This window comes from Xyrauchen texanus, chromosome 31, assembly GCF_025860055.1.
Source record: "Xyrauchen texanus isolate HMW12.3.18 chromosome 31, RBS_HiC_50CHRs, whole genome shotgun sequence".
In the NCBI taxonomy this organism is placed as follows: domain Eukaryota; kingdom Metazoa; phylum Chordata; class Actinopteri; order Cypriniformes; family Catostomidae; genus Xyrauchen; species Xyrauchen texanus.
Genome location: NC_068306.1, coordinates 39362635 through 39376569, shown reverse-complemented (window position 1 = coordinate 39376569; position 13935 = coordinate 39362635). Strand labels below are relative to the sequence as shown.

General features: G+C 36.3%; 1 protein-coding gene across 2 annotated transcripts in view; it reads left to right on the top strand.

Annotated features, from left to right (window-relative positions):
- The window catches only part of LOC127624685 (rap guanine nucleotide exchange factor 6-like), a 179233-nt gene that overhangs the window by 54999 nt on the left and 110299 nt on the right, over nt 1-13935 (top strand). For both annotated transcript variants that reach the window (XM_052099517.1, XM_052099518.1), the window contains exon 5: nt 8880-8949. In XM_052099517.1, the coding sequence (XP_051955477.1) occupies nt 8880-8949 (70 nt within the window). The remainder of the gene's footprint in view (nt 1-8879; nt 8950-13935) is intronic.

Here is a 13935-nt window from a genome sequence, read left to right as displayed (position 1 = left end):
TAAACTAGGACGTAAGTATTCCATACCTCTATCTCAACTCTTATGTGTTTGTGTTGACATGTCGAAAGTGCAGTTGTCTACCTGTATTCATTTGTTAATCTTGTCTCACCATGATCATATAAAATTACAGTAAAATATTGTATTTAGCAGTTTTTATTATACTTATGTAGAATAGTTATATGTAAGATTTTGCCAAATTTCTGAAACTGAATAGAAATTGAAAAGGCTGTTTGTACATGCAGTGCATTGTGTAGTTTCTTTTGTAGCCATGCTTTCTGTGCGTGGTCATGTGTGTTTAGTGAGGTTCTGTTGTTTCAGTGGTGCATCTCAACAGAACACACAATCAAACACTGACGGTGGTTTTGTGGTTTCAGTGTCAGCACTCTCTGTTGTCATGGAGACTGGTCTTTGTCATCAATGGCCCATGTTTTCAACAGCATCAGTATCAGGAAGAGAAACATTAGTTCAGCTATTCTAAAAGTCTCACTTCTCCAGCATGTGTTGAGTTCATGTTTCTTGCACTCCTCATGTCTGATGTGTGTAATTTTTAGGATATTAAAATCCTGTCCCAGCTCAACATGCTGAGACAATTGTAAACCAAGGTGTGGTCACTGCACTTTTAGCATGCACAATTATTTCAAATGGCACAACGGACAGTATATGATGTCAAGTGTGATAGCTTCTGGTTTAAATAAATGATATATCACAAATAATAGTTAAATATTTTTTTTTATATTTAAGTCCTTTTTGAAATATGTATTCTTTTGCTGCATTTCATTCAACTCAGAAAGTCAGAATTTGTGCAATGGAACGTCACTTGCAGTCGGACTTCCAAATTTGAAACTTGTGTGGAATGTTTCATTTTGCAACTCTTTATAACTCTTATAACTCTTTATAACTCTTCTAAACTGCTTAATTGGCCTAACTTCACATATAGCAGCAAACTAGGACTGGGCGATATATCACATATTCATGATATAATCTTAAGATAATTTTGCTGACGATGTGAAATTGACCAATATTGTGAATATCTTGATGATTTTAATGTGCGTTCATTTGGCCATTAAGTTTCATAAAGAGCACATCAGTAGACTAGTTTCACAATCCTTCAGGGCTGCATAATTAAAATAACTTCAAAATGGTAATGTGTAATATGTGATTATTAATGTGTGATTTAAACAGCCTCAAGATATTATACAAATCTATGAACGTGGCACAGATTAACAGAAAAGGAGGAGATACAGCGTTTCATGAAATGCAGAAGATTGTTAACTGTCAAATACACACAGACCTTTTTCACGGGCTGTGATGATGCATTTCTGCCTTTTTTAGCATCTTAAATCTAGCAAACTTTTTTATATTTAGCAATTTTATAAATATTTAGTGTAAGTTTATGACATTATTCTTTGTGTTATATTACCCTGGAATTAGTAAAAAAAAAAAATGACTTTCACACACTGTGAGGGGGTCTCTATTACAGCTGCTGAGTGACAGTAAATTTGGCATAATCTCCATCTGACTCTCTTAATCCACCGCTCTCTATATTTTCCTCTTCTGGAAAGTCATTCAAATGTAATAGAGGATTTTTTACTTTTGGACTTGGAGCTAATGGGTAAGTGAAAATAATATTTGCTCTGATCTCCCATTCACTCCCATTCACCACATCGAAGTTTAACTGCTAATGTTTACTTCCACGTTCCAAAACCCGGAGTGTGAAAAATGTCTTTTGTAGGGATGCACTGATTGTGAAATTCTGGGCCGATACCGATGTTTAAAATGACAATTTGGCCGATACCGTTTTTCTTTTTTTCTGTTATTTCATCTTTTCTGTGTCAAAATAAAAGCTCCTTGTGAAGTTGAAGTAAATACAACAGCAATTTCGGTGTCAAAATAAAAGCCCCCAGAATAATAATGATAAAGCAGCATAATATTATAATAATCAACCAGACATGTCCCATAGTAATAATTTAATATTATGCAATGTTCAACTGTCAGTGAAGAAGCTTTGCACAGTAAAAACATTTGAAGGTAATTATTGCTTTTTATTAAGAAACTATGTATCGTTGTAAACGAAATATGAAGTGCATATCAATGAAAATGTTTGAATTTCACTCTCCCTTGTTGTTTATTCAATTTTTTTTTGTCTTTAAAATATTAGAAGTGAGTGTAGTTTGACCGCTCTTTCATTCATAGATGGCTCTGTGGTTCTGTGAAAAATGTGTCTCTTTGTCTGAGTGACCTGTTTGGCCAGACATAGCAACATTAATTCTGTTGACCAATGGCAGGCAGAGGGTGTATTCAGAAAAGCAATTTGAAAACAATACGATTCAGTTTGTTGAAGCTAGTGGCGCAGAAATTACACATTTTAGTTTTTGTATGTGCTGAAATTGGACCAACTTGATGAATGTCAATATTTCTGTGTACTTTAGTCTTATGTTTTCTTTTTCTATTTTGAAAATATAAATCTAACAGAACTTTGAAGAATATGGAATGGTGCTTGCTAGGGATGTGGACAAGTAATTGTAACCCGCACACACACACACACAAGATGAGACAGTCACAATGTATGTCAAAACTGCTTTTATTTGCAGGCAAACAAAAGTACAGCACGGAAAATCCAGAGGGAGAATGGTCAGGGTAGCGTAGGGTCAAAAGCCGGGGAAACAAAGTCGAGTAAAGGGGCAAATCCGGAAGAGAGTGGTCAACGAGAGTGGGGAGGTCGAAGCCGGGAAACAGGATCAGAGTAGACGGGACTAGTGGGAGCAAAAGACAGAGGAACAAGGGGAGCTGGCAAGCTAAGAGGAGGACAAGAGGAGTTCAAAACTAGACGAGACTAGCGGGGGGCAAAGACACGGGAAACTAAATACAATAACCAACCAGCGGGAGACGAATGTGCTGTGATATTTATAGAGACGAGTGCAGTTGTAAACAATGACAGGTGATGGGGACGAGTGCAGGAGTATACAATGAACAGGAGTGCAGATGACGCGAGTGCAGGTGTACATAATGTTTTGACAATTGGGAGCGGGCATGTGAGCCCGAGGGGGGAGATAGTGTACGAGCAGGAAAGCTCGTAGGAGCAAAACGAGCGTGGCAGCTCGAGGGAGCAAAACGAGCGAGCGGGGTTCGTGACAGTAATCAATTAATCGAATCCTCTTTCTGCACCCATTGAACTATTAAAAACACTTCTCGAATATCGAAAATGAATTTTCCTTTTTCTATTTTTTTTTTGGCCTTGCATTCCCAATGTGGTTTCCCTCTGAATCACTCACCAATTCTCACAGTTACGTTTGAGTGCAACGTGGGTCACAATACTAATATTTGGATTCTTATGGAATTCTGCTCTATTGCTATTTGGTTCTTGTTATGTCATACCAACGGATGATATGTTGAAATTAAATTGCAAAGTGGAATGAGAAAATCAAGCTTTCAGACCAGTACGTGTTTTGAACAACCAGTGCAGTTACTGACTGGTTGTTCATATGACAATATGTAATTAAAGTGAGGCCCACACGTTATGAGATTTGTTTTAATCAGTGGAATTAAAAAAAATAAATAAATGGATAAATGTTTAGAATTGTATTTAGACTAATAAATTGTTAGGATCAATTATTGGATTTAATTTATGCCTCAAAGTCTTAAAAAGTCAGTAAAAAGTTGTGGCAGCCTCTTTATTGGCACACTCCTCATTGACGCCCCCCTAGCCTAGGCGAGATCACCATTGGTCAGCTGGTGGCGCCCTAGGTGATCACCTAGTTTGACTATTCTAAGAAACGTCCCTGTTCCTTTCAATTACCTTTCCTTCTCCGAAGTCTCTATGATATAGATATAGACAATACGAGTCATTTATTTTTGACATTTCATCGTATGCCAGGTGAAAAGTGCAAGTCATCCCTTTCCTCAAGAAGCACAATTTGAGGTATCATTCATATCCATAACACAAACAGTTTGTTCCAAATTTTAACACTTGCCACACAACCTAAATAAAAACATAATTGTTCAGATGATTCTTATTTGTGTTGTGCTGTTTAACTGCATCAGTGTACATGCAGGTATTTGAAGGATTTATAGCCTCATTGCTATTTTGATTGTCATGGGCAGGGCTGAAGTTGCAGTACACGCAGTTGTCTAGTGAGAGGAGTGTATCAGCTCCTGACAGCATCTGACAGTTGAGTTCATTCTCACTGGAGTGTGAAGAGAAGTGTCAAAGCAAACCTGACCTCTGACTCCCTCTTGTAACCTTCTGCTGCTCTTCTAGCAAAATAAAGACAAGTCCACACTGCACAGTCATATGAGATCAGGCCTGGAAACATTTTACATTGCTGTCAAGTTCCAACACTCCTTTCCTTAAGACATTTATTTCTCTGCTTGAAGAGGTCACTTGTGAGCATTCGCATTTTCTTGGCAAACTGGAGCTCTTACAAACCTTAAAATCAACTTGATCCATCTCTGAAACAGCTTGTCTTTTCTGCTGACTTGACCAAACCCTTTTATTTTCAAACCCTCCCCTCCAACCAGCTGGCTCCATTCTGGTATAGAACTCCCACTTTCCACAATAAAATCAATTCCCAATGGATACAATCAAGAGTCGCCTTAAATTTTTCCCCTTGTTAAATATCCTGTTCCACTAGGAACAGGGAAACACTAGGAAACATTTTTTTTTCATTAATTGGAACATGGCTGATTTTGACAGACTGATGTCTAACATTACCAATAACAACACAATGTTACAGCTTGAATATGAAAATGAAATCAAAGTTTCAAGATAAACACTTAAGCCGTGTTTACACAGAGAGGTATTTGCAGCAACAATGTGACCAGACAGGAAACCTTCAAAATCAGATTTTAACTTTATGCAAATGAGCAGCAGCGTGAAGTGGTGACTATCAATTGGAGTACAGACAGTGAGTGAGTTGCACAATCTTGCATACAAACAGTATGTCTAATAAGCCAACAAATTATAATGACATGAAAATGCCTTAAACTCATTCTATGTAGCACCTTTACTGGCGTTACCAACCCTATGTACACAAGTGTTTTGCACATGACTGTTTACATTTTGACATAGAAAGCAGAAAATAATGATTTTAAATCTCATTATTAGATAGTTTAGACTGGTTTGTAGCCTAATGTTGAACTTCAGGCGTGCGAGATTTCAACAGTTCTTATTTACTTTTGAGTTGGACATTCATAACTTGCACTTCAGTATAAAAATGGAAGCACTGTATGTTTTGGGCTGTAGATTCAAAAGAACCGGCTCCTTTAAATAATTTCTTTGGGAATCGAACTATTCCAGAAACGCATATGTTTCGCACTGGAGATTCAAAAGAGCCTGCTCGAGATCAGGAATCAGTTACACTGGTAGAAATGTGTTTTTTATGCTGTAGAGTCAGTAGGGGCAGCGCTGCTTCAGAGATGTGCTGCTGGAAACACTGTCAGACTGTTTCGGTGGAAAATTGCATGCAGGAGAATTTAGCAGTGTTTTCACACATCGAATAATGCTAAGATAACACAATACGAATGTTTTAACTTAAGAAGATTTCAGAAGTCCGTATTTGGTGGAATAACCCTGATTTTCAATCAGCTATCTTGGCATGCTCTCTACCAGTCTTTCACATGCTGTTGGGTGACTTTGTGCCACTCCTGGTGCAAAAATTCAAGCAGCTCTGCTTTGTTTGATGGCTTGTGGCCATCCATCTTCCTCTTTCCAGAGGTTTTCAATGGGATTCAGGTCTGGAGATTGGGCTGCTCATGACAGGGTCTTGATCTGGTGCTCCTCCATCCATACCTTGATTGACCTTGCTGTGTGGCATGAAGCATTGTCCTGCTGAAAAAACAATCCTCAGAGTTGAGGAACATTGTCAGAGCAGAAGGAAGCAAGTTTTCTTCCAGGATAACCTTGTACGTGGCTTGATTCATGCATCCTTCACAAAGATGAATCTGCCTGAATGCAGCTTTGCTGAAGCACCCCCAGATCATCACCGATCCTCCACGTGCTCATCTAATGGTTAGACGGAGACCTGGAGAGGCCTTCAAGCCACAGCGTCTCGCACCCACTGTGAAATTTGGTGGAGCAATGGCCATTATTATAGCAATGGCCATTATTATAGCAATGGCCATTATTATTTACAATGGGTAAAACTCAATGTGGGAATCCAGAGAACTTTATTTTCTGAATGAAACCGCAGGTCTGTCTGTATGCTGTCGGTCAAAGCTCAATGTGAGTCTGCTGTTAAACAACAGCTGTATCAGAATCAGAATCAGAATCAGCTTTATTGTCAAGTATGCTTACACATACAAGGAATCTGTCTAGGTGACAGGAGCTTCCAGTCAACAACAATACAAACAATACCAAAAACAGCAGCAAGACATAGGTAATTAAAAACAAAAAAGAACACAAAATAAATAATTATACATATACGTACATACACTCACCTTCATACATACCCACATATACACGTAGTGCAAATCTAATACAATCTGTTATATAAAGAACAAAAACCTGTATATTATGTACAGAGCAATATAAGTAATTGCAGAAGTGGATATGTTGGATAATATAAATTAAAATTAAAATTAAACTGTGTATTGCACATAATTATTGCTCAATGGGGCAATTTAATTGTTCATTAGATGGATGGCCTGAGGGAAAAAACTGTTCCTGTGTCTGACGGTTCTGGTGTTCAGAGCTCTGAAGCGCCGGCCAGAAGGCAACAGTTCAAAAAGGTATTGGGCTGGGTGAGTGGGGTCCAGAGTGATTTTACCAGCCTTTTTCCTCACTCTGTAAGTGTACAGTTCTTGATGGGGGGCAGGGGGCAACCAATAATCCTCTCAGCAGACCGTACTGTCCTTTGTAGTCTTCTGATGTCTGATTTCATAGCTGAACCAAACCAGACAGTTATTGAAGTGCAGAGGACAGACTCAATGACTGCTGAGTAGAACTGTTTCAGCAGCACTGGTGGCAGGTTGAACTTCCTCAGCTGGCGAAGGAAGTACAACCTCTGCTGGGCCTTTTTCACAATGGAGTCGATGTGTATCTCCCACTTCAGGTCCTGTGAGATGGTAGTGCCCAGGAACCTGAATGACTCCACTGCTGCCACAGTACTGTTTAGAATGGTGAGGGGGGACAATGTTGGGGTGTTCCTCCTAAAGTCCACAATCATCTCCACTCTTTTGAGCGTGTTCAGCTCCAGGTTGTTTTGACTGCACCAGAAAGCCAGCCGTTCAACCTCCTTTCTATATGCAGACTCATCATCATCTCGGATGAGGCTGATGACAGTGGTGTCGTCTGCAAACTTCAGGAGCCTGACAGAGGGGTCCTTGGTGGTGCAGTCATATGTGTACAGGGAGAAGAGTAGTGGGGAGAGCACACATCCCTGGGGGGCACCAGTGCTGATGGTACAGGTGGTGGAAGTGAATTTTCCCTGCCTCACAAGCTGCTGCCTGTCCGTCAGAAAGCTGGTAATCCACTGACAGGTAGAGGTGGGAACAGGGAGTTGGTTTAACTTAGTCCGGAGTATATCTGGTATGATTGTGTTGAAATCCGAGCTGAAGTCCACAAAAAGGATCCTTACGTATGTCCCCGGTCTGTCCAGATGTTGCAGGATATGATGCAAACCCATGTTGACTGCATCATCCACAGACCTGTTTGCTCGATAAGCAAATTGAAGGAGGTCCAGAAAGGGTCCAGTCTCGTGTCAAGGGTCTCGTGATATGAAACTTTGCATTCCTTAGGGAGAAATCTCTGCATGTGAAATTAAGTTTTTACTCGGTAAGGAACTGATTGTCCAGATGCTTAAGGGCATTTTACATGGCACGTGGTAAGCGACAAGCTTTTGCCATCAACAGTATATATATCTCACATGCTTACTGTGAATATTGTATCCGTTTTGCACACATGACATAGTTAAAAACAACAGCAACAAATAAATCATATATATGGTTAAACAAGATTGGTAAGCAGACATATTTTCTGAAAAGATCAATATTTCATTTCCATGGCCTGTTTTCCTATATTTGAGTTCTAGACTGAACTAGATAAAGAAAAAAGTAGATCTTGCATTTAAAAAGTTGGGCACACCTAGAGAAGCCAATCTCTGTCAGCTTGAATATACATCTTTTTATATTATAGATCTGCTTTGATTGTTTTTAGATATTGTTTGCACAATTGTTTTAATGTTGTTTTTCAATCTTAAAATACATACAAATTTAGGCTAATTAATGCATTTTAGCCAAATGTGACTTCATCTCAACAACTTTATACAATCTGAGTTAAATATTTTTTCAGATTACTCAATTAATCATCAGAAAAATTGTTAGATTACTCGATTACCAAAATAGTTGATAGTGACAGCCCTAGTTGTTATCATTTAATAAAACAATATATGTATTTACAGTTAATGGAATCAAGGCCATTGTTTGCTTTTCAAATAATTTCTCGAATGGCATCATGGGCCGGGTAAAATGGTCTCGCTGGCCTTATACGGGCCTGAGGCCAGTCGTTCTTCACCTCTGGTCTAGTGAATGTTTACTGGCAGTTAAAATGCAAGAACACAGTTGGTGTGAATGGCCCCATTCTGTTCTGTGTGCTGTGAGATGATTAGAGTATGTTGATGTAGTTGGATCATTTAAGTATGATATCATACAGTAGCACCAATAGATTTTCAGCACCAAAGTATCTTAGTCCATTACACATATACACGTCACATATCTGATTTAATATGAAACATTTCATTATGTGAATTTGCATTATCATAACTCATTTAAAACTGAAAATGCAAAATATTTAACATGTAATTCTAAATAATAGATTAAGAGCCTAAAGCCAAGAAAATGATCGGTGTAATTCTCTCTTTCTTTATTTCTGTGTGTCACTGCAGTTTTGGGACGCAGCGTGGAGGAAGACGAGGCTGTGAATGCATCACTTTAGAGCCGTCAGAAATGATTGTGGTGAGTTAAATATTGACCCTGATGTAACAGCAGCAATTCCTGCAGGCTGTTTTTTAAAACATCACATTCCTCAGATAACATTCATTCTCACAATCAGCAGATATTTGAACACAACAGAACCTCTTTTGCCTGCATACATTTTTACCTCAAACTTTTCCTATGAAAAATTACCATAACATAAAAATTGACAGTTATTTTCTTAATACATGTTCCTTTTCTTATTGTGTATGATTCATCAGTGCACATTATTCCAAAGAAAATAAAAAAAGATTAACAATTTATAAAGCAAATTGATGTAACTTGCTTTGCCTCTGAAACAACTTTAAGATGACTGTACATCGTATAGTTTGTGAACCTTAAAGTTTTTCTGGGTGCTGTTGTACTCTACTGCTCGAGTACAGGAAATGACCATTATTTGAAGTTTATCTCTCTGGGTTGTTGGTCATGAACGCTCACTGAAAATGAAAGTGCAGTTTTTATACTTTCACTGGTTCATTAATTGGCTATCCAGTTGTCATCAGGAAAATTTGGTAATAAAGGTTGTTTTTTGGAATTTTAAGGTAGTAGAAATAGAACTTCTCAAATAACAAAATTCTTAAAGATCACTTTTTATTTCTTTATTTCGGCTCCCACGCGGTTGGATTTAAAAAACGTAGGATATCAGGAGGAGACTCATTCATATTCATGAGGAAAGCTATACCTCATTGGTTATGGTTACAATTAGGGGTAGGGCTATAGTTTCTCCAATCAATCAGGTAGTGCTTTCCTGATAAATATTCAGGGTTTCCACAAGTCTTAAAAAGTCTTAATTCACCCTCCTGCAAAATAAGGCCTTTAAAAGGTCTTTTGAATTGGAGCAACAAGTCTTTAATTCATAAGGTCAGGATTGTTTTCTCGTTTCGGGATTGTTTTCTCGTTTCGGGATTGTTTTCTCGTTGCATTTAAGACGTCCTGTTTTGAAGAGGTGTGTCCCGACAATTCTCTAAACATTGTAATTCAGGGCTCAACGCTAAGGATTTTTTTTACTGGTCCGGTCGGGCCAGTTCTTCAGACTTTTACTTGCCCTGCCAAAATTTTCACTGGCCCCAAAACAATAATTAAAAATAGCTGATACATCATGGCTTAAAAATACTGTCCAAAGCTAAATATTTTATTTATATACACATACGCAGCAAAAAGTTTGGAATACTGTTCAGATTTTGCTCTAATGGAAAGATACTGTTACTTTTATTCATCAAAATGGTATTCAACTGATCACAATGAATATTCAGGACATTAATAATGTGAAAAATTGCTATTACAATTTGAAAAACATGTTCAAAACTTCTTAAACTACTTCAAAAAATCCTCCACATACAGCAATGACAGTTTTGCAGATCCTTGGCATTCTAGCTGTCAGTTTGTCCAGATACTCAGGTGACATTTCACACCACACTTCCTGTAGCACTTGCCATATTGCTAAATATAATCACGCTCCCTCGTCTCTGAGTGCTCAGTTAGAAGAATTTGTTCACTCTGTGTATTTTTTATGCTCTCTCGCTCGTTGTCTGCTAACAGTAACTTTATAAATGCAGCACTTGCCGATCAGGCAAGTGACAGTTCTAGCAACTTGCCCAAACCGCTCTCACACTGGCCCCGGGCCATCGGGCAGTCCTTATTGTCGAGCCCTGTAATTATGTCCTGGTTTCAGCTGGTAGGCTCCCTGATTTTTTTCTACTTACATTTGATGTACTCATTTTCCATCTCGCTGTTGTCTTTGGTATCTGCAAATCTGCTGAAATATATCTGGATACCATGCAGTAGCAGTTTTAACCACCACGCAAACCATGCAATATGGTATATATATATATATATATATATATATATATATATATATATATATATACTATACACACAGTGTATCCGGAAAGTATTCAAAACGCTTCACTTTTTCCACATTTTGTTATGTTACAGCCTTATTCCAAAATGTATTAAATTCATTATATTCTTATTGTACAATAGCCCATAATAACAACTTGAAAGAAGTTTGTTTGAAATCTTTGCAAATTTATAAAAAATAACAAACTTATTTTGCGCATGTGCTCTCACTCACAGATATGCGTGAATGGATGAGTACAGTGCTTACATAAAATAGAGCCTCAGCGTCAGAAAATAAACTCCAGGTGAAAGTAAATGAAATAAGACAGGAATATTTTACTATAGTATACAACAAATCCTCAGAGTAATAATAATACTGTATCATATTATAATAACTAGACAACAATAAATAATTATTGGGTTATAATATTAATAAAGAACAGCTGAATTCCAAAATGTTACTGGGTGAAGTACTAGGTTTTCACACACATAGGCAGAAATATAATTAAAATATGTGTATTGTAAATAATATAATGATATATTCTTAAAATAATTGTTTATGAAATAAAATAATACAAATGCAAACGGGGCAACAACAAAAAACCCATTGGTGTCCCCTTCAAAATTTGCTCTTGAGAATATTGTCCCCCCCAACATTTTGATGAAATTTTCGCCCCTGTGCACACACACAAAAAAAAAAAAAAAGGAAAAAAAAAGTTTTGTAAAAATATATGTAGGTAAATATATATATATATATATTTTTATCACTGTTTTGTGGAAAAACTGGGAAACATGAATTAATTATCTTTAACACAATTTTTATTGAATTCAAAATTTTTAATGCACTTGGCTACAATGGTTGATAGGATGAATTTAAAATTATGATTTAAAAAAAAAAAAATTATGGAAATTGTAAACCAACCCCTGATACCATGGCAGTGACATCATATGTTTGGCGCACACTCTTTGTCATTCTATCATTCAGCACAAGTTGAAATGCACCAATACATTTTTTTTTCAACAACGAGCTGAAAGAAGCTGATCAATTTCTTTGCGCAGCACCTGAATATGTAAGCGAGTATTTTTCTGTAATGTTCATTTCTCCTCGAGGACGGAGGTAAATCAGACAATGTCACATTTAGACAGCTACACTGCACTTTTTACATAGTACAAGCATTATATCTTACATCTTATGTGTTCAGATGGGGGGTTGTATTTTGAATTTTTGGTTACAATGTTGTGAATTTTTGTGAATATAATTACACATGCAATATGACATCATATGGATAGGCTACATGGAATTTGTACATTAAAAAAAGCTCGAATGTGTTTAAATATTGAAAAAACGAAATCTAAAATAAAATAAATTGTCACAAACTATATAGCCTATACAGTTAAGTGCAGAAGTTTGCTTAACCCTTTTGTTTTTATAAGTTTCCATACCCCTTTCTGAATTTATACAAATAGTCTATAAGAGATTATATTTTTTTATGTACTACTGCCCTTCAAAAGCTATATAACACAAAATGTATGCTTATTTACACAAATCATACTATTCGAAAGTTTGCACCCCTTGGTTCTTCTTATGTTGCCTTCTTGAGCATCAATGAATGTCTGCACCTTTTGTAATAGTTGTGTATTAGTCCCTCAATTGTCAAAATCTGGACCTCATATATAGCCACTGTTAGGAATTACCCAAATGTGCAGAAGATGCTGAGAAACCAAATCATTGTCATGTAGTTGTTTTGTTTAGTTTTTTCTTAAGAAAAGTGGACATCTTCACAGCTCAGGACAAAGTAGGGATTCATGAACAATTATTACACAAACAGTCATTGATCATCGAGAAAGCAACACAACATATTAGAAACCAAGGGAATGTAAACTTCTTAACAGGATCATGTGTGTAAATTCAGTAACTATTTTGTCATGTGGCATATATGTGAGGATGTGTTATGTCAAATAGCTTCTTCAGGGCAGTACTAAATAAAAACAAAATGCAATTTTTATGATCCCTCATTTAAAAAAAATGCATTCATTGCTCTTGGCTAAAATAAAATATGAATGCATTGTAATCATACAACGAAGACCTCTTAATCCACGAGAATGTTTACCTGAATACTTGACTCTGCTGTTAGAAATGTAGTTTTCTTTTGTAGTTTTTTTCTGTTATTTTATTACTCTGTTTCCTTGTCTTAAATAATTACTTGAGAACTTTTAAAATTTTTACCCATTTAACAAATTAGTTAGTATTTGTTTTTGCATTGAAAATCATCAAATTACTGAAAATTTTGAAATGCTGAAATGTTGGCATATGCAAAAGTAGATATCATGCCATAAAAGTGTGAGCACCCCTGGATAGTGTTGTCACGGTACAAAAATGTCAGTAGTTGGTACAGATACCAGTGAAATTTCACTGTTCTTGATACCAATTTCAATACCACAGAAAAAATATGCTTATATGATAATATGCTATTGAACACACTCCTTTAGCCTGAAGATACATTTCAATGTATATAATCAATTAAAAGATATGCATGTTTCTTTCAAGTGTATCTAACACTTGTTTGTTTTTAAGTAGGGCCCTACTGAAATCTGTTTTACTTTTTCCCCAAATCCTTTATTCCTTTTTTTTATATATATATTTTTCCAGAATTCCATGTATTAAAGTTTAATTTAAGTTCATTATCAAAACTGTGTCTAATAAAAAAATAGAACAATTACTTGTCAACATACCATTGCATTTTTAACAATCTAAAATCATTCTTGCTTGTGATATATTGCTTAATTTTTATTATTACAATCATAATTCATTAATCATTATTTATTATTATTATAATCATTATTATAATTTCTACAGTACTACATTTTACTATACAGTTATAATATATTTAAGTTGCCATTTCTTAAATTTCAGGCGTTTAGCGTTTATTATGAATCGGGCTTTTATTTTGATGTATATTTTTGACGGAAGTTTTACCTCTCCGGATAAACAGTTCGCGACATGGCTCAGCGTGATTGTTAAAGCACAAATGCTGTGATTTAATTCTATAAATAATATAAAAATAACACATCTGTCATACAACGTAAACGATTTTCAATGTCTATAGAGTTTCCAGTGTATGAGCTGTC